The 22,183-nt window shown below is 31.4% G+C and overlaps 1 protein-coding gene across 1 annotated transcript; it reads left to right on the top strand.

The window, feature by feature from the left end:
• Positions 1-2,284: 2,284 nt before the first annotated feature.
• On the top strand, positions 2,285-21,911 carry LOC136270515 (ATP-dependent RNA helicase DHX58-like). Its single transcript, XM_066068157.1, has 15 exons — positions 2,285-2,471; positions 2,951-3,192; positions 4,436-4,573; positions 4,897-5,238; positions 6,191-6,256; positions 8,119-8,516; positions 9,926-10,107; positions 10,354-10,549; positions 10,908-11,070; positions 11,585-11,680; positions 11,947-12,107; positions 14,419-14,557; positions 14,849-15,076; positions 19,269-19,436; positions 20,726-21,911. Exons 2-15 carry the CDS (start codon positions 2,970-2,972, stop codon positions 21,352-21,354), a joined length of 3,129 nt encoding a protein of 1,042 aa, XP_065924229.1. The 5' UTR covers positions 2,285-2,471; positions 2,951-2,969; the 3' UTR covers positions 21,355-21,911.
• Positions 21,912-22,183: the final 272 nt, after the last annotated feature.

Genomic DNA, 22,183 nt, shown 5'->3' with positions numbered 1-22,183 from the left:
AATTTAACTTCTCAAGTAAAATGAGGAATGAGCTTGCAATTCAAGTGCTAAATAAGGATATGCTTTACTTAATGAAAGCATACCAAGCAACTCTCAACAAGTTTCATGTCAAAGCTTTGAATGGGTTGGACAAATGTATATATATATATATATATATATATATATATATATATATATATATATATATATATATATATATATATATATATATATATATCCTTACCCATGCATGAATAGTATTTGTATATCCTGGCAAATATTAGTCCACTTTTAAAGGTATAGGAATGCACTTTGCCACTTAAAATTGTCACCCTCCCTCCTTGGGGTCTGAACTTGATTAATTTGAATTAATTAATTACATGGTGCTTTCAGACCACAAGGATTATGTTTTGCATAAATTATCTAATCAATCACATCATTGATTACGTGAGTAATGGGAGTTATGCATTATTTTAGTTGTAAAATATTATGGCATAAATCAAATACATGTATTCATAAGTTTATGATTAATTTATAAACTTATCAATCATCTATAGTTATTTTTCTGAGCATTTCAAATCAAATTTAGTTAAATAATAAAGTCACAAAAGTGGTAGAGTGCAACATACCTATTTGTTTTGTGATGTTTTACTGTACAGAGATGAAGGGCTCAGGTGGTTCAATTTCGAGCAGATAGAGGTTAATTATTTAATGGGAATATGCGTGGAATAATGCTATATGCAGGAATGGTATATTTTGAAGATTATTGATTATGGATAAAGAAATTTAAATAGTTCTATTGCCACGATCGGGAAGCAATTACTTAACTTTAACTTTCTACACCGGTTACAATACCTCAGTAGCAGTTGAAGAACAAGAGGAAATACTTTGATTTGTTTGTTATTTTTCTTAATATAAAAATATGCACGTCAAGAAATTTGAAGGTTTGAATTATAATAATATGTCTTTTTCCCCTCGTATTCCATTTGCCAATATTTGTGTTTGGGTGTGTGTATGTGTTAACTCAGTTGCTTATTTCAATCATAAAAAAAGATTCAAAACACGTTTTCACTGTTCTAACCAACAAAACTTAAAAGGATTTGATCTATAATCATTTTTAAACAACACTAATGTTAAGAAACTTCTAGACACATCGTATTTATTGTGAAGTAACAATCATCAATTAAACAAAATTTCAACATTTTGATTTTTTATTGCTCGGTTATATCATAAGATAGTTTTATGATCAATTGTTTCTATGGAGCTATTATGAACCTATTTAAAAGTGAAAAGATACAAAACAAACAATTAAAAGAAACAAAAGTAAACAAAAATTTATAATACTTTTTGTAAGTTACTGGTGTGTAACAGATCGTTCGAGATTATCATGTTGGTAGTTAAATCTTTCATAGGATTCATCTATTTATGAAATTTATTTCTGAGAAAGAATTCATACTTATTTGTTTTACTTTTCAATGTTTTGTTTCTTAAAAGCCGTGGATTTAAGATTTCAGCAAACAACATGAGTTTTACCTGCTTGCCACTATGCATTTTCCCCCAACCAAGCACTTTGTCTTGTCTCCTTATCTTGTTCATTGTAGGTCCTCGTATTTGACTCGTTTTTTGTGAAAGAAACAATTGGTTTATTCACGTTCTTTTGATGACTGTGTCATTTCAATTTTATATCTCGTAAGATCTTGACGATAGCATTGAAAAAAAAAATTTCGTTTAAGTAAATCATGTCGTTTAATTTTTAGCGTTATGCAGTGTGTTTCCTGTGTTGAGTGCTAGTAGATAAATTTGTCTGTTTTTTATCACCACGTCAATGAAGTAGTTTGACTCTTAATCGATTTGTAATTGATAAAAAGGGTAGAAATAGATCACGTGGTGAAAGAGAGATAATAAAACATGCGTGATAAACCTACAATGTAAATGTTTTTGCTATCTATTTTTTTTTAAAGTTTATATCAAAAATACCATCTTACTATTTGCGCAATTGTAAAATACAGTTAATGTAAATACATACCTATGGTATCAAACTGTTCTGCTGAAAATTAAAAAAAATCAACGAAATTTCATTCGTATTGCTTCTTGTCATTTACAGATTAAAAATGAAATATCAACATGAAACAAAAGAAAAAAGATCAAAATATTTGAATTTAGACGAAATGAAACAAATTTAATTCAGGAAATGCTTTAATTCCCGTCTTAGATTATACTAGTCAATAGGTGGATTTGCATGTCTTAAACTACAACATGCACCAAAAAAAATCAGTAAGTTGCTAAATATAACTAAAAGGTAAATACCATCCTCTACTTATATCTATAACACATAAGGTTTAAACCGCCATTTTGAGTCCCTCTTTTGATTATCCTTCCAATTTTTTGCATTTTCTCCTTTCCCTGAAGTAGAGGCAGAGTGCTTGTACGACATTCCTGACTGTCAATGGACTTAAGATATTAAGTTAAACCGTATTATTGGTGTCTTGGAGGTAAGGTATGACTAGTAAATTGCGTAGTTTTGTACACGATATTTGTTGTATGCATATTTGTTAGCAAGAATACAAATTTATTTTTTGGGGTAAAATATGAAAGAACTTTATCCGATTGCTACATAAATTCAGCTTAATCGAAAAATAGTTTCAAAATCTAAGATTTATTTATAGACAGACGTGGTTTCCGTGCATGGCTATATTTAGGCGCATAAAGGCGATAGTCTAAATATACATTTGGAAACTCCCTTTCAGACTATTTTTAGTGGTAGGCCTTGAGAGTCCAAACCACATATTTGATCCTAACTAGACAGCTGCATTCTATAATGGAATTATTCAATGATTTATCTAATTGTCTTAGTATCAGAAATATACTCTAATCGGACAGCTAAAGTTTTTAACTTAAAAAGGACAAAAAAATCTGGTGCTTTCTCTAGTCTCTACAAGGATATACCAATTTTGAAGATGTTTTGATTTAGAAATAGAAAATTAGAAGAGATGGAACACTGTCGGTTTGAATTCAACCAAGGGGCAAGGATTCGCTCAGTGAAATCTGATGACAGAAACAGAAGTTTTGACTCTCATACGAGTAAAGCTTCTTCTCTTCAGCAAGACGATGATAGGTTTCCATCGTACGTGCAGTTGTACAAATCAATGATAGTTAAATGTGTGGAGTGTAGTCACTTACTTCCTCGAATGAGGGACATCTTCGATGATCAAGGTACTAATTTGTCTTATCATAGCTGTAAAAGTGGTCTTTTTTAAATTGTAATTAACAATGTATGCTATATATGTATTTGTATGAATTACGTTTTTAAATTAGCGTTGTTAGTAAATGAAATTAAAAAGTACAATGTGATAATATAACAAAAAATATGTATTAAAGCTGTTTGGTCGTATTTTATTTCAAATTTTGATTACGCTTTTAAACAACGATTATGCTATTTATGTGTATAATAATAGACATTGCAGACATTGCAGTAGTTTCCCCTGTCAATTAGGCCATAATTCAATGAAAAAAATGATGTACAAAATTTGCTTTAAAAAACAAACGACACAAGGGGGTGGCGCATTATTTCGCTTTATGTTAAAATTCGCCCCTGGCGAAAAAAATCATACTGTTCAGGCAAATACAAATTAACATAAGTATATTTTTTTTCGATAGTATTTCTGAAGTTTGCTTTGTTTACAATCGATACATAATATGTGAGGTGAATAAACCCTAACCGGATGAAGAAACCAATCGGTTCCCTTTACTAAACATTCCCATGATGCATTTTGGTTTGCTTTTTCGTTTGCCCATAAAGAAATTATTTTTATTTTTTTTTTTTAGGAGAAAGTCCATAACTTTCTAAGATAATTGGATTGTATGGAAAATTATTTGATGCTATAACCAAAAAATCGGACCAAAGCACTTTTACAAACTAAGCACACATGGCTTTATGGCTTATACTATATAAATATATAGCATAAAATCACTGGACTGTTGTTATGAGACAAACACACCAAAAAATGAAGATATTTTAGAGATTTTATTTTGTTTCTGCAAAATGAAAGCTTGTTAAAAACTGACCCTTCTTTCTATAAAACCATTTTCTAAGATCAAGAATAACATATGTACATGCTATCTCGAGAAACTATTAACAATTAAGTTATTACATTACTCGTATATCTTTTAGTGCAAAATACTTAAAATAATTAATATACTGTTCTCAATATAAGCCAGATATTAAAAATCAAGAACTAAAAGCACTTTGAATAGCATGCGTAAAAACTATTAAAAAACGCTTTTGAATATAAATTATGATTTTAGTATTATATATCTATTGAAAGTTAAACAGTTTATTCTCCTTTATCCCAAGAGTCTCTCTCTCTCTCTCTCTCTCTCTCTCTCTCTCTCTCTCTCTCTCTCTCTCTCTCTCTCTCTCTGACATATTATCTTAACGGAAGTTTTACTGATACAGGAGAAAGGCGAAAGATTGAAAATAAATCAAAATGTGATGGACCAGAGGCTGGCATGGAAATGTTTTTGGAAAATTTGGGAAGGAAAGTTAACCATCCCGATCGATGGTATCGCTTTGTTGGTGCTTTAAAAGATGCAGGTACACTTACCGTTGTCATATTATAATAATTTTATTACTGGTCTCTTTGGATGAGTATGAATAATCAAAATTTTTAAAGTAAAAAAAGGGGGAAACATCATGTTACAAAAATACAGTCTTGCTCCCTGAAAAATTGATTTAAACCAAACAAAACTTTTGCTTTCTATCGGTATGGATCTTTTCTGGGGATTAAAATAAGGAAATTGTGATTTTTCAACGATAGTGCAATTTTCTTTAATATACATGTATCAATAAAAAAAATCAATAAGAAAATATACATGCTGATTTGAAATATTGTCACTAACGTTTTTTATTTTACTCAGATTTCATGTATGTTGCAAAGGCTTTGGAGAAACAAGACATAATCGACAAGGAGATCTACACAACGCAGAGACGCCTGATTGACGTTTTTGCGTGTGAGCTGTATAAAAAGTTGAAGCCTAGCGAAATTATTGTTGATTTGTTCTCAAAAAAAGTTTTGAACAAGGAGATGTTGGAAGCAGTGAAGCTTGAGGAACAAAACAAAGGAGAATTATCGGCAACGATAGTTCTCATTGATAATATATGGAAATGCAACGAAAATTGGTACTCACTCTTTTTAGAAGTCCTCTGTAAGCATGAATACAAAGATTTAGTAATGGAGATAGATCCATCGTTTTTGGAGGGTAAGAATTTTGATATCCTTTCAGGTTAAAGTTTTAAAAGAGAGTTCGATCATGTAACGTAGCAGTGTTGTCCCTTGCTTATTTTAATTAAGTTTATCTCAAAATTAAATGAACATGTATACAGTTTTATATTAGATAGCAAACTAATTCGTTTTGAAACGACTGGATAGTTCTAGCCATTATTAGATAAATTTAATATCCTTGAATAAAAAACATCTGTGTATTTTAATCTGTTTTGGAATTTTTAATCTTTAATATAGATTAAGACTAGATAAAAATACTTCATATAATATTTGGTGGATCTAAAGGAAGGTTTGTTGACTACCAGTCTTATAAAAAGTTGTATAATTTTTTTTAATAATTTTTCCCCATCTAGTCACCATTCTTGCACAAAATTTCTAGAAAATTTTCTTTTGAACGAACATCTTATATGAAAGTAATTAAAACATTGAAATAGGGTACTATAAAAAATGCATAGTAAACTGCAATAATTAAGTAAAGTTTAAAGTCAGTTGCCTAAAGAAACCAAGATTTTTAGACCATAAGTGCTTTAGTTCATCAATGAATCATATGCAGTCATTTTTACATAAGCTTCCTTTTTCATAATAATGATACGATATAAACAAGTCAGATAGAGGTTACTAGTAATTGATACTAGTATCTTGTATATTTTAAGTTTACAAACTGATTTTTTTTTAAAGCAATAAAAATTTCCACTAATCAGAGAATGAAATGCTTTTTAACAAAATATTTAAATCCGTCCGTCATACATGATTATAATATACGATATCAAACTTGATTTTAAACACTTTTACCGCTAGTGTTTAAAAAAGCTGTAAAGTATTCAATTTTCGCAATAACCTTATTGATATATCTTTCATAGGATATCTTATATCTGCATGTAATGTTAATATAAATACTGAGTATTCTTATGTTTTCTTTTAAATTGTAGTAAGTGAAATGAAGAATCAAGAAGGCTACGAAAATAGTTCAGATTTCCTAGAGATAACAGAAAATGGTAATTCAAAAAAACCCAAACAAATTGGTTTTTTTTTAAACAACTTACTCTCTATCCCAACAAGCAATATTGTTAATGTATTATATTTGGCATGTGCGATAGTTTTTGAACCAGTTGGCGTGAATTTGAATAAGCGTATTCTTGAGTGTGATTATTCTTATACATAGATATTGGCATTTAGCAATGTACTTGATTTAGCAGAAGCCGCATCCTACCAAAAGCGTTAAATAAAATACACAGCCAAATGTAATACATTTACAGTATATAGAATAGAATTAATATTTCTTAACAGGAAAAACAATAATTCTAGTAATTACATATTAAATATGCATACACGCTAGACTGTATCCTAAATACCAGCCCTATATTTACCTTAAGCAATTATATACTGTGGGCTTAAAAAGGCATGCTTTCATGTATTATTTAATTGTTTTGTGGAGCATCATAATGCACACAGACAATTCTACCAATTTTAACTAACGCATATGATCTATTATACATATCAGTACACAAACAGACCCATTTAAACCCAAACATCTAATGAAACAGTAAACGATAAATGAAACATAAATTTGCAACAGGGTCATGCATTCGTGGTATAGTTTCAATACCATTTAATGTTCCTGTCTGTGTCGGTTTTAAAGAAAGAAATGCATCTAAGATAGCACAAAAGAGCTTTGAAATTGTTTTTTATCATATTTTCCAAATATACAATAACAACGACGGTTTAAAACAAAAGCCGTTACATTTAATCCGAGACATATATTATACTCTGTCCCAAGTTTTTGCTTCCACCACTTTTTCTTGATATTGATAATCATAAATACTTTTGTGCTCAAACTACGTTCATCCGCTAATATGAAAAATGTCCAGATTATCTGTTTTGAAACGCCCCCTCTACCGCTTCAGGTTTCAATACACATCCCAAAATAAAAAGTCTACGGAAATTTTTGCATTGCATCAGCATTGCATCAGCCATTAACAAGCCCGGATGATAACGTTAAAAAAATGCGCTAGATATCCCGAGTACTTCCGAATGGAGAAAAGATGTAAACAATTCCCATTTTTAATCTCTGTAAGAAATTTGTTTTCGTTCCTGTGAACTTTTATGTGTGAAAAATGAAAATTGTTCAATGAAGATATCTTGGATATATTCCCTTTCATCGATTTCAACTGTATTTCTTTCACAGGTATGTGTATTTTTATTAAAAATCATCAAACGTGATGGAGCAATAACTTGGGACAGACTATAGATATATAAGTGTACACGGCCTTATTTAAAATAAAATTAGAAGTGATAACATGCTATTGAATTATGGTCATTATAATCTTGCATATATATATATATATATATATATATATATATATATATATATATATATATATATATATATATATATATATATTAAAAATTCAAGATTTAAGAATATATTTTGGCCGCAAAATAATAAACCCCCAAACATTTGCCATTGTCATTGGAGAAGGGGCTCAAAATGTTATAGTCACAATATATTGAACCCTAAACAATTGCTTTTGGAGAGGGAGTACAGGTATGGCCGGAAAATATTTAACCCCCTCTTTTATTTAATTCCCATTGTAGAAGGGGTTCAAAATACATGTATTATGGCTGCAAAATATTTACCACACTCATATCTTTAAACATTTTTGTACTCTCATCAATACTTTCAGAAGTAACAGTGGTTTATAATTTAATCGTCCAAAAATTGCAAAAAAAATATACCTTGGGACTTCAGTTAAAATATTTGATAAGATTTTCATTTGAACTTTACTGTTGTTAGTTTGATTTAAATGTGAAAATATTCTATGAATTTAAGCATCATATTTCGGGTTTTTTAAACTAGGAACTTTAGAAGCTGCTGAATCTGTGACAAATATAAGTGAAAACTTTCCTGAAGAGAGTCTGGACGAAGAATGCATAAATGAGTTACTCCGGGAAATTGCTGAATCGCTAAAAGAGCCTCCTCTGTCTGAGAGAAAGCCTGTGGAAGACGACGGAAGCCTGCCGTTAAAAGATGACTTCAAAATGTTAAAGTTGACCACTGATAGTTCGCTGGAATCAAAAGAGCGGATTTATTTGGATCATTCTGATGACGAAGAAGAAAGTGTTAATCCAAAAGAGGAGCTAAAATTAAGAAGTTATCAGATGGAGCTGGCTAGGCCGTCTTTGGAGGGCAAGAATTCCATTATTGTAGCTCCCACAGGGAGTGGTAAAACCCATGTGGCACTATGTATTATAAAGGTAAAACTATGAGACACTGTATATCACCAAGACCATAAAGCACTAACGTTTGCCATCTATATTATCAAGTTTTGATACAACGAATGTACACTTTATATAATACTTTATATAAAAAGTTAAGGTAACATACAAAATCCAAAATGTTGTTATTTTTAAAAAAATACCAAACAACAAAATGATACAAAGTACATGTTGTTTAATTTTTAATTATGAAATTTCCTTAAGTAGCAATATACCTTCAGCACGTGCTTCTAAGGTTTATATCTTTCAGCTTATTCGTTATGCGAAAGTATGCTCTACGTACGAACAATTTCTTAAATGAGGCAAGCTACTTACAAACAAGTTGTTGGACAGGAATATCAAGAATCTCGACTAAAATCATCCTCACGCAAGTTCTATGGTCGATGAAAATGACATTGTCATCAAGTACAATGTTTCAGTAAGAAACATGCTGACTGAGGTTTTTCATATTCTTTAGACCATTACACATATACTTATAGATCGGACTTACTACGGTTTCTTCTGTTATTCATGAACTTGACAATAAGCGCACGGCGGGTGCGACCGGTCGGTAGGGGATGCTTACTCCTCCTAGGCACCTGATCCCACTTCTATCTATTTAGAGGCCCGTGTTGCTCTGCTTTTATGAATTAATCTAAATCGATAGCACATAGTTAATTACCTAAAGTTGGCCGTTTTTGCAATTTTTTCATTAAAATTAATGACAGATCATTTTAGCTATCACAAAGTGCCCTGTCAACAGATCTTAAGAATTCAATGTTTCTTAGTTATCCTTTTCAAACTAAGTCTTTTTAAGTACAACGATATATTTATTTACTACGATATTAAAGTTTGATAAAGTAATCAAAGCAGCCACATTGCAAGAAATTTTTATTGGAATTTAAAAAAAAATCCGTACAATTTATGACTTATCAATTTTCAAATTATCTAGTGACTCATCAATATCAATAAAATTATTCATATACACACACACACACACACACATACACACACACACACACAGATATATATATATATAAACATATATATATATATATATATATATATATATATATATATATATATATATATATACACCCGCTCAGAAGTGGCTTCCTCTGTTTACTTGTATCATTCTGGCTTCCTCTGTTTACTTTTATCGTTCTAGCATCTTAATATTTTTTTCAAAAAAAAATTCATGATTTAGATTTTATTTCATATAATATTACAAGATATTTTTTATAAGTACAATCATGACGGCACAGGTCTAGGCACAAATAGTGATATTCCAAATTCTTTCCCTAAATTAATATTGTATACTTAATATGTCAAATTGCCTTTCACTTGATTTTGTTATCGGTTGAAAATTGACTTACATCATATCAATTTTGGTTGGATTTTCTTTACAGCACCACATGGAGACTATCAAGTCTATCAGACATCCAAAAGTGATTTTCCTGGTGGAGCAGAGTGCTCTGGCCGAGCAGCAAGGCAAGCAGTGCATGACCTATCTCCCATTCAAGGTCAAGGTCATCACTGGGGAATCCCAGAGGAACGAGAGAATGAAATCCTTGAATGAATGGATAGCAAGGTATGATTGTTATTTTTAATGATTCCTGTTAATATTGTTCTCATCTCGTCGTCATCTGCTTATTTTGAGATTACTCTTTGTGAATCACACATTTCATATTATTCTTTACAAAGCTCTAAACTGTTGTGAATTCTTCGTTCTTTTGTTACGCGAGCTAATGAATCATTAACATTTTAAACATTATTTAGATAGAAGGCTGATCTTTAATAAGTGTGAAGATAATGTCAGTTCTTTATATATAAACAGGCGTGATTTGCTGGTGGTGACAGCCCAGATTTTGTTGAATGCTCTCAGAGATGGAATTGTGAGTGTGACCGATTTCTCTCTGATGGTCTTTGATGAGTGTCACCATACCAACGACAACCATTCCTACAACATGATAATGAATCGGTACCTGGACCTCAAGTTACAGGACAGAGAGAGGGCTAAAACCTTACCCATGGTACTTTATCAAGTATCTCTTTATAAATAATAAATTATGCCTTTTTATTCACCTGTGATTTAAGTTTCATAACATTGATTTCAAATTTTAAAGTCAAAAGTTCGACTAACGTTATTGAGATATTAAATTTACAAATAAATATCTTTGTGATGCAATTTGCTTCGAATGTTATATAATATATGCATAAATGTTTTAACGAACAATGATTTTAATGGTATTTTAATTTTTAATAATATAATTACGCCATTTATTCACAGTATATAATTCAGTTTAGCTATTGAATTAGATAAGTTAATCAGCATTACTTCCAAGTGATAAATCTTTGTTGTTTTTGAGATTAACATGTCACTATTTGTAGGTACTTGGATTGACTGCTTCAGTGGGTGTTGGAAGAGCTACCATGATTGTCGAAGCCAAAAGACATATTGAGAAAATCATGGCAAACATGGATGCTGAAAGCATAGCTACTGTTATTGAAAATACAACTGAACTGGAAAAATATGTAATCATACCTAAACAGAGTACGTATGAGAGATATTTTATGCGTTGTTTAATATGTATCTTTTTTAAAAGTACTTTAATCACCATATTTATATTTTTGAGATTTTAAAATCTTAAAAATAAGTCCGTGGCTGAGCCATTCGACAGCTGTTTTAAGTAATTAAAAAGGCAAAACAAGATGTAGAATCTCATATTTATTGCTTTTATATCTTTTGGCAACAGGTTTAGCCAGTTTTGGGCAGAAGCAAGCCAGTTCAAGAAATGTTAACTTCTTAATGTTTAATTCTTATCCTTAAATGTACAAGTTGGCCGCACATCCCCTTAACATTGAATATAGGAAAACATAGATTTAATAAAGAAATACACAGTTGTGTCAGAACGTTTACTCTTTTTTTTTTAAATTCTATATATTTTATTGACAAAAACAGTATATTGTGCCAGAACTTTGTATCTCTAGCTTATGTATGCTATACATTAATAAGCTTGCAAAGTGCATGTCAATTGTAACAAAAAAAAATGAAATTTTTCTTCCAGAACTGTGCATAGTGGAGAAAAGAGAAAATGAAAACTTTGGAGACAAACTTAAGCAGTTGATGGATGATATTGAAAATTATATAAAAAATTCGGAATGTATGATTATAATTATGATTTACTAATTTAAATATGCACTTAACATAATATATTAACACACTTATTTGTGATTAATTTATCCTCGTTCTCAAAGGTAATTAAGATAAAACAAATTTGAAGAAGATGTAAACCTAGGAAAAACTGATAACCTGGGTAGTAAAAAAAACAACATTGTAAAGTTCAGCATAATTGGTTAAACAGCTTTACATTTACATAGCTGAATACAATGATCTTTGAAGTGACAGATAAATCTGGTTTCCTGGCAGATCTAGAACAGGTCAGGAAGCCCGAGACAGTGCTGAAGCCTCCCCTGGAGAAAGGCAGTGACCAATACACACAGTGGGTCAGTATGCTGTGGCGAGAGACGGCTAAGATCAACAACAAAGTGGTAGTTAGGTTTTTTGAAACCTGTCGTAAATATCTAGATGTAAGTTCTTTATTTTTATAAAAAAAAAAGCTAAACATTATCAATATTTTATTTAAACATCTTATGTTTTCAAATTAATTCATCTAATTTGAAGACTTGATCATACTTTTTGGTTGGTCATTGTTATATCTTCGGTGTTATTTTTTCACTCTGGGCAAATTTCAACCAAAGGACATAAAATAGGTAATAGTCTGGATTAAGATAGTATTATTATACAATAAATTCAAATTAACCGGAAATTTGTTATGTTTGTAGACATGAAGTTTATATCAACAAAGTCACTGTTCCACATTGCTGACTTTTCAAGGGGGTGAAATATGCTACATATAGGAAATATATGCCAGCATTGTTTGAAAAGAAAGTCACGGAAAATAACTGCAACTGTGAAAAGTGGCATATACATCAATAATGGGGGAATTTATTAAACAAAAATGTCACAGCTGAAATAATAATTTATCTACTATCCAGAGAAGAAAAACAAGTCAAATATATTGTGACGGTATTTAATTTTCTAAAACAAAATAATACTCATTGTTTAAAAAAATTTATTAATGTAAGATGGTTTACAGGATTCGATCCCTGGACTTAATATTATCGGAATATCGGTTATGTTTGTTACTTACTGATTAATCAATATGTTAATTATTTTCGATCACGTAAATCGTTGACATTAGGCACTGGTTTACAAATGATAATGGCTTCTCATACCGGCCGATATTATCTATCTATACTACTATATTAAAATAATAGACTCGAATTTTTGGTCTTTAATACCGAGAAATCGGCAGAATATTGTCTTTTGTTTTATATATTTTAAACATCATTGGTACTTGAGGATTACCAATTTGTTTTTATTTTTTTTTCAGTTAAGCTTCTCTAATTAATTATCAACGAAAATTCTTCAAAAAATCCCGGAAATCACCTGGATATTTTGGATTTTACAATCTTGCGCTTGCACAATACATTCACGCTAAACGGATCTTTTAGTTAGTTTATGTTTCCACAATATCACATCTGCATGAATAAACTCAGAAATGATAATACAAATACGGGTAAATTTTCATTGGACTTTTGCTTTATATTCTGTTCATATAATTTAATGATTTCTTATGAGAGAAAGTATAAAATAACAAATATACATTTCAACTAGTAAGTACTTACTTGTGTCTTCGTGAGGACAAAAAAATATTTGATTTCATGCAAAAAAGTAACATTGTATTTGTTAGGAGAGTGAAGATAGAATATGTTTTATCGTAAAAATGAATAATGTACTACGGACCCAGTTTTACAAAGAAAATACGTGTACGTTGGTAAAATGTGTTGAATTCTTCCATTCTTTGGATTAAAATTTTTAGTTGAAAGGTATTTGCAGTCTCAAAAAGGTTTGTTGTGATGAATTTAACTTATTTTCAAGGGAACTTCATTTACTTTCTCCAAAATCGTTCCGGTGCGATTCTGCAATTTTCTGCTACATTACGGGTATGAGGGAGGCATTCTAACTGCGGTGAGGGCCTTTCCCGAGACACAGTTAGATTATTCAAACTAGGGAAAGTGTAGTGAAATAAATAGCATTATTGTAGGCTTATAGCTTTGTTATGTAAATGTCAATAATAAGGTGTGTCGATGTACCTTTTACGTAAATGTCCGATATGCAATGTCAACCCGTTCACACACGGGTCAAAGTCTAGTATGTTATATATTTTCTTTAGAAACCTTAAAATAAACGACAGCATGAAGAGAGAGAGAGAGAGAGAGAGAGAGAGAGAGAGATTATAGTACCAATATTTTAATTTTAGACTACTCATTTATCATAGTTTCCATTATTTCTTTTTACACGCATATTACTTTAATGTATAGATCATGCATTTAGCTGTTGAGAAGTCCGTGCTACCTGTTTGCCTCGTTTCGAAAGCAACCGACCGTAACTTTCTCGACTTTTATACATGTATATAGCCCAGTGACAGAGGGGCAATGAAACTAATATGGCGACTGAATACTTATCAGCTTTAACGTTCTTAATCATTAATTGTTTTTGTTTAAAATTGTATTGAATATAGTAAAGCAAGTATATTAGATTAAGGTGTTGTATGTTGTACTGGTGATCTAGTTGTTCATTTTGTCCATCTTGCAATGCTGGTATTCAAATCTTTTTAGATATTTGTGTGTCTTTAGCTCACCTGAGCCTAGAGCTGCTGCTATCACTCAGGTGAGCCATGTTGTCAACAATATGACCAACATGCCTCTTTTTATGAATAAATGATGTGATAAACATAAATAATGTTTCATTAGTATATACAAACCTCTTCTTTAGCTCTACAACAAGGCGTTGATAATCTATGAAGATGCTCGACCATCTGATGCTCTCGCATACATTTTCAAAGAGTTTAAGAAATGGAAACACACAGTCAAAGCTGATGATACAGAACGCAAAATGAGGCGTATGTTTGACGGTAAGTATTCATGAACCTATTTCTCGTCTCCGCTTTCCTGTTCCGAAGATAATTGGTGAGAACATTACTGTTCTTTCATTTCTGGGAGAATTTAGAATAATTAACACCAGAGAAGTGGTTTTATCGATATGTTGCTCTGTGTTTTGTCGCTAGCAAGTATATTGTTTTTAAATTTAAAGAAAGGCGTAATTGTTGAAAATCTAAAATATCAAGTCAATGTTTAAATGATAAATTTCCGTTGAATTGAGTTTTCTTTATTGTCACCTTATAAGATGCTTTAATGTTTTGCAGAAATAAAATCGATATTGGAATACTGCAGTAATGGAAATCCTAAATTAACAACTCTGAGGCATATTATTGGCGAACACTTTAGGGAGAATCCAGGTGCCAGAGTCATTGTGTTTGTGAAGACCAGGGAATTGGCGAAGGCCATAGAAACTTATATGAATGAAACTAAAGAACTGAGTATTCTAAAGCCGAAACAATTCGTTGGTGTTCAAGCCAACAGAGAGAGTGGAGGTAAGAGGGCAAATTATAGAACATGGAAGGATATGATATTTCAATCCTAAAAGAGAATGATATTAGAAATCACAGTGGTTTTCATATGTCGCTATATGGGTTAATGACAATTGTTGTTCATTTTTCTGCTATTTAAGTCGGAAAAGGAAAAAAAAATATATTTTTTATGAAAAAATGACAACAACAAACTGTTAACCATCTCATAAAAACAAAAAACGAAATACAAATTCAAAGCAGAGCAACACGGACCTCTAAAACAAAATTGAGGTAGGTTTAGGTGCCATGGAGGCGTGAGCATCCTCTGATGACCGGTCACACCCGCCGTGTGCTCTTTGTAGTAATCGGAGAAAAACGGAAAAGTCCGTAGACAATTAGGTGAATAATTATGGTCTAACAATTAGTATGAAAAACGCCAGTCAACTTGCGACCTAGTAGAAGATTGTATTTGCTGACAAGGTCGTTATATCGACCATAGAACTTACGAAAAGATTACTTCAAACGAGACTGTTGATAGTCCTGTTTTATCAACTTGTTTGTCAGTAGCTTGCCTCGCCTTAGAAACTGTTCATACGAAGAGCATGCCCTTGTGTATCGAATTAATTGAGAAACAAAAACATCATATGCTGGTGATGAAGGTATATTGCTACATAAGTAAGGAAAGTTGACTATAAAATTTGAAGTCATCGCGTTTATCATAAAGTTTTGTTGTTTGGTTACCATCAATGTCCATGTCCAGTAAAATATCCAAATATGTAACAGATGACGCAGACTCAGTGGTGTCTTTTATTTTAAGTTCACTGCAATATATCGAGTCGATATCGAATACAGAAATAGGTCTGCTAACAATGGGGCGCAATATGTACCCATAGGAATTCCAACAGATTGTTGGAAGACTTGATTTCCAAAAACTACATAGATGTTGTCTATCAGAAACTCAAGCATCTTTTTAATGTAATGATATAATACGACCCCAACATTTAAGAGAACAAAGTATTTGCAACTCGTCAATATTTTTTTGAATTGAGAATTGATAAAACCTGTCGCAATGTTAGCATGATTAAGCGTTACCAAAACTTACCCTCCGGTAGGAATTGATCTTAAGACGGTCTTATTTGAATCAAGTGTCATCTGAATATATCTATTTTTTAGGTATTTCAATATATAATCCGTTTGTTCTACAGTACCGATCAGACCCAATCTAACAGAAAGTAAACCCACACTAAACCCTAGGTTTACTTTCCAAGAGTAAAGCCCAAGTAAACCCAGAGTAAACCCAGAGTAAACACAGAGAGTAAACCCCGATCAGTAGTAGACCCCTGAGGCAGACGCTACATGTATATTTTGAATATACAAGGGGTGGGAATTCAAGGCAGTAAGATAATTAGATGAAAAAGGGGGTCTGCTTCACATTTCAATGTTTAAAGACGACCCCGAAAGCAAACTGCGAGTAAACCCAAAGTAAGCCCTAAGTGGACCCAAAGTAAAATTAAGCCATATTTCAATGAAAAAGGTATGTACAAAATTTGTTTTAAAAACAAACGACACAAAGGGTATCGCATTATTTCGCCTCATATTAGAATTTGTCCCGACGCCGAGGCGGCTATGATTGTTTCAATTGTAAACAAAGCAAACTTCAGAGATGAGATATACCAGTAGGTGAACCAAACGTACACAGGTTTATTATTGATTTGCCAAATAAGGTCATAATATTTGGCAAATCAATAATAAACCTGTGTACATTTGGTTTACTTATATCTCTGAAGTTTGCTTTGTTTACAATTGATGCTTACATTTCTTTTTCTAAACATTCCCATGATGTAGTTTGGTTTTTTACCCTTTGTATGCCCTTAAAGAAATTATTTCATTTACTTTTCATATTAAACATAAAACTATACAATTATCCAGAAGATACAGAACCGATCAGACCCAACCTAGGCCTACTCAAGGTTTACTAGAGTAGACCCAGAGTAACCCCCAAGTAAACTCATAGTAATCCCAGAGAGTAGACCCCTGAAGCAGATGCACCATGTTTATTTGGAATATACAAGGGGGGAATTCAAGGCAGTAAGATAATTAGATAAAAAAGGGGGTCTGCTTCCTATTTAATGAGGACCCCAAAAGCAAACCGCGAGTAAAACCAAAACAAACCCCGAGTGGACCCTCTAATAATATTACGATATTTCTGATTTTTACACATTGTGGAGATTTTACATAAAAACATAAACATAAAAGCTAATACATTGACCATCTAAAAAAGAGAAAAAATATGAATTTTCGTGATTTTTCCCCACACAAATCTATTTATAGAATGATGCTCAACAAGCACTTTGATGGGCAAATCATATTTTTAAAACGTATGTTGAAACTCGGGCGTCTTTTCATAAGTTCACTTCAGTTGACATAATCTAACATTGATGATATTGTTTTAAAAATACGAAATAAACTCATGAACCCATCTCCCCTGCAAACATTGCTTTCCCTTACCCTCTCCCCTCCTCCTAAAAATATTCTGGGTCCGATCATGTTCGTTTTACATGTAATGAAGAAATCCAATAATAATTGCAATTGAAAACCTCATATAAATTTGTCTATAATATCTTCATTCCTAAATGGTAAAATCTATAATATGAATATTCGTAAAGCATTGAATTATATTTCTCGGTGGTACTTTACAGAGCGGAATAACAACCGCCGATATCGGGCAAACAAATCAACGACAGGTTAAAATATATGAAAAGAAAAAAGAAACGTAAATTTCATGTGATACATGTTCAATTTTTCTGTTAATTACCATTATTTGACAAACATGTATTATTAGCAATAATGTATAACTTATTGAAGATAAACTTATATAATGTTATAACAAGAAATGTTTTTTTGAAGTTTCATTAACATCCAGTACTTTAACTTTCAATTTGGTACAAATCTTTTCATTTTATGTTTTATAGAACTGGACAATATCTTAAAGAGGCAACTGTATGTGTCTCAAATTGAAGTCATAATTAATAATTAATAAATAATAGTAATTAAAAACCTTTAATAGCAAGATTAAACAAATAGGAAATAACCTACAGTCTAAAATTGATTTTATAGAAACCCGCTATGATTTTCGCATTGACATGGTTCAAGGTCACTGCGCACCATTAACCAAAAACTCTTTTTAAGTATAATATTAGCCAAATATGGCTGAGTGAAGAGTATATATTTGCTCTTAAAAAGAGTTTTTTGCTTGATCTGATATGACCTTGACAATTGACCTACAAACATCATACACTCCATACTTTTTTTTTAATTAAGGCACCAAGTCAATGCACAACCTTTGACCATAGACACCCTGTGTTTGAAGTATGAGTCAGATTGGGCTAAAAGGAGAGAAACTATGCCCTGGATAAAGGTTTCATATATAAATCTGCGGTGACCTTAACCTAAACCTAGAAACATGGTTCAAGGTCAGAGCACATCCTTAACCCAAAGACACTCAATCTTAGGGTGAAAATTGAGCCGGATTAGGCCAAGGGGAGAGATGATACACTCTAGACTTTTAACCAACCTTAACCTTATTTAATTAATTATGTTATAAACCCTAATGATACTAAATCTTATATATGCATTACATGTATTAATTGGCAAATATTTATTGAATCTAAGTGGCATCCAGTTGGTGTCACTAAACATCACATGTGTTTTAAGCGATATCGTTATGGAGGGACCATATGGGTTTATTGTGGTATCACTGATAATGTACCTTCATGGTCAATGGGATACATAGGGGTAAAACAGAGAGATAGAAAGAGAGAGAGAAAAGAGAGAGAGAGAAATTTGAATGATTTATTATATTTCTGTTAAGGATAAACCATATGAGATTAGATTACCGCAAACACATATGTAGAGTGTATATGATGATATCTAATTACGTGTGTATTTCAACATGGGAATAGAAACAAACGTTTTTAAAACTTGCAAACATTGCGGAAAGATATTAACTTAGAAATATCAAGATTAAAAAGATTCTCATGAAAATGTAAATTTGTGCAAAGATTGTATACATGTATAACAATGCACACATAACATGTGTTATGATTATTGCAGATGTAAATATGAAATAATAACTGTCTATAAATGCTAGTTAAAATATTTGTGGAAAGTCTTAGATTCATGGCTTCCATCACGTAACATTATTTGAGTTCTGTAGGAATGACAAAAGTGCAACAGGATGAAACCTTAGAACTCTTTAAAGATGGAAACCACAAAGTTATCATAGCCACCTCAGTGGCCGAGGAGGGCCTGGACATCCTGAAATGTAGTCTGGTGGTGCGATACGATCATGTGACTAATGAGATTGCTATGGTGCAGTCAAGAGGTACTTTTCTTTAAAGAATTATTATTCATTCAGATATGTTCATTTTCCTATTGTGTCTGGTCCAAAATATAAGAGCGATGAATATGTTAAAAAATTTGAAGATAAGACTGTTCTTGTTTGTTTTGTGACAGGATGTGTAGTTTCAAAAATCCACACATGGGTAGAAAATGATTGCATTGATCTGTCTCATTAAGAAACATGTACATCATATATTAAATATATTCATTCACAAATAATTTCCTAAGTTAGTAAACCTATTATAAGATCTAAATTTCTTCGCATATTTAAAAATATCATTTTGTAAACAAAGATCATATACATGTATTAGTTTTTGTATAAGGTTTCTTTCTGAAATAATTTCATTATCAAATCTACATTTCATTTTATATTTGTAAATTGTAAAACATACAAAAGATATAAGATCGTTCAACATAACTGTAAGAATATCATTATCTTTATAAAAACCTAGGACTATAGTTTTCCATGTTAAATTCTGCAATATTATTTTCATACATTTAATTTTAGAGTAATAATTTGTTTCCCAGTTGAAATCTATTGTTTTAAGATCAAAAAGCTTTCCCCACGTTGATTCATACAAAGGGTACAGAAATTTTGTATTTACAAAGTACCAGTATATCATAACAAAAATTGCTTTTCAAAGAATGAATAAACTTTACAAATTTTTTAAAGAAATTATAATAATAACAAGTATATTTTACATGTTTTGCAGTTGAAAAGGTTAATAGTTTTATAGATTCCTTAATTGCTTGTTTAAGCATTACATATTCACATAGACTGTAATTTTTCTTTCTCAATTTATTCATAAAATAAGAAATGTCATAGATCTTTCCGTTCTCATCAAAAATGTCTTTAACATAAAGAATACCATTTTTTATCCAATTTACAAAACAAATAATCCGACCTTTATATTCAAATAATGAATTACACCATATACATTCTGTCAGAATTTCATCTCTTTTTGAATTACAAAATTTCTTCTCTTTTTTACATAAATAAAAAGTAGAGAAGACTTCACAATAAAAAACAGGCAAACGTAGTATTTTACAAATTTTCGTATCTGCCATTTTGATAATTTCAAATACGGATATTTTCATTTCGTGTAACATGTCATTGAAGCTATCATATGTTATACTACATTTATTTGTTATTCTTTTGATCCATGATGCTTTAGCTGCTAAAATTTACTTTCGATATCTACAATATTGATCCCTCCTTTTTTAATTTTCCCAATCAGTGTATCTCATCTGTCTCACTATTGAATAATACAGGTAGAGGAAGATCAGAAAACAGCATTTATGTAGTTTTAGCCTCAGAAAACAGCAAAACCCTAAAAAGGGAAGAGGGAAATCGAATACGAGAGGCCATGATGAACCGAGCCATCTACAAAGTACGAGCGGAGCTAAGCACAGACGAAGAGGCGGTGCTTCGTCGAGTCCGAGAAATCCAGCAGGCCGAGAAGGTCACTAGGGATGTTGCTATCAAAAACCGCAAGGTTGCCCAAGCGAATTTGGGAGCATTCGAGATCACTTGCAACTCATGTCAAAACATGATCTGCATGTCTACTGACATCAAGAAAATACAAAACAATCACCACGCAGCTTTAAATGAGGACATTTTGGAGAATGTCCAGGTTAATTGTGCTAAACCATATTATGAAGATGATTTAATAAGTTGTGGTGCAGGAAAAGTACACTGCAAAAACTGTGGGGATTCGTTAGGAAATGTAAGCGTCTATAAGAAAGCTCAGTTCTGTATTTTGAAATGCGAGAAATTAAAAATGATTGACAAAGATGGTAACAGTGATTCCAGAACAAAGTGGAAAAAAGCTCCATTTACAGTCCCTCCGCTGACCCAAGATGACTTTGAAAGGAGAATTCAAGGAAAAAAGTACGTTTAGAGTTGAGCTGCTATTGATCATAAGACAAATTCTGATTTTTGACTTAACCCACATTGGACAAAAAAACTAAGTTATATAGAGCACATTTACAAACAGTGCCTTCGTGTACTATTATGCAGGCGAATAATCTTTATTGATGTTCTGGAAAAATAAGTGATTTTGTATTATGTTTTATTTGGTGTGATGTTTAATGGCTCTATTTACTGTAAATTTATTATTAATTATAAACATATGTACAGTATAATTATAACTATGACTAATGTGCCAAACTTTATGAGTAAAGAACATGGATGGTAAAAATGCTTCTTGGTCAAATGTGAAATGAAATTTCAAATTTTAAATAATTATATATAACTTTCCTGCTCATACATCAGATTGATATTATAATTTTGAAAAAAAATCGAAATGCATGCAATCGGTCTGACACTTTTTGAAGATGTCGGTGTCCATACATCAATTTGTATCAATATACAGAAGAACCTCGATGGCTCAAATATAAGTTCTTGATATCTCGAAGTGAAATCACTGTAGGACGTTGACCCCTCCCCCTTTTTTTTTTAAAAGAAAAAGTAGATGTATTGGTATTTTATTTAATTTGTTGTTTTCTTGCCTTTCTTCTATAGATAATTTGTCCATCTTTTTTTCGTTTGTTTTTTTTTGGTTTGTTTTGTTTGCTGGTTTGTTTGTGGTTTTTATTTTGTTTTTGCTTTTTTCTGGAGGAGGAGGGGGGTGGGGGGTCATGATTGAATTCATGTTTATAAGGTACATGTATGGTGTTAATTGTATAAATTTGTTATTCAATATTTATTGGAACGGTAATAAATTGTGT

This window comes from Magallana gigas, chromosome 8 (assembly GCF_963853765.1).
Source record: "Magallana gigas chromosome 8, xbMagGiga1.1, whole genome shotgun sequence".
Lineage (NCBI taxonomy): Eukaryota > Metazoa > Mollusca > Bivalvia > Ostreida > Ostreidae > Magallana > Magallana gigas.
Note: the sequence above shows the minus strand (reverse complement) of the source record. Positions and strands in the feature narration are given on the sequence as shown.

Bases quoted from the DNA above. Each gene is read 5' to 3' on its own strand.
- LOC136270515 (XM_066068157.1), top strand. From the start codon at position 2,970: ATGGAACACTGTCGGTTTGAATTCAACCAAGGGGCAAGGATTCGCTCA. The intron at 10,108-10,353 runs GTATGATTGTTA...ATATATAAACAG, and splicing joins TTGAATGAATGGATAGCAAG to GCGTGATTTGCTGGTGGTGA. The intron at 14,558-14,848 runs GTAAGTATTCAT...AATGTTTTGCAG, and splicing joins AATGAGGCGTATGTTTGACG to AAATAAAATCGATATTGGAA.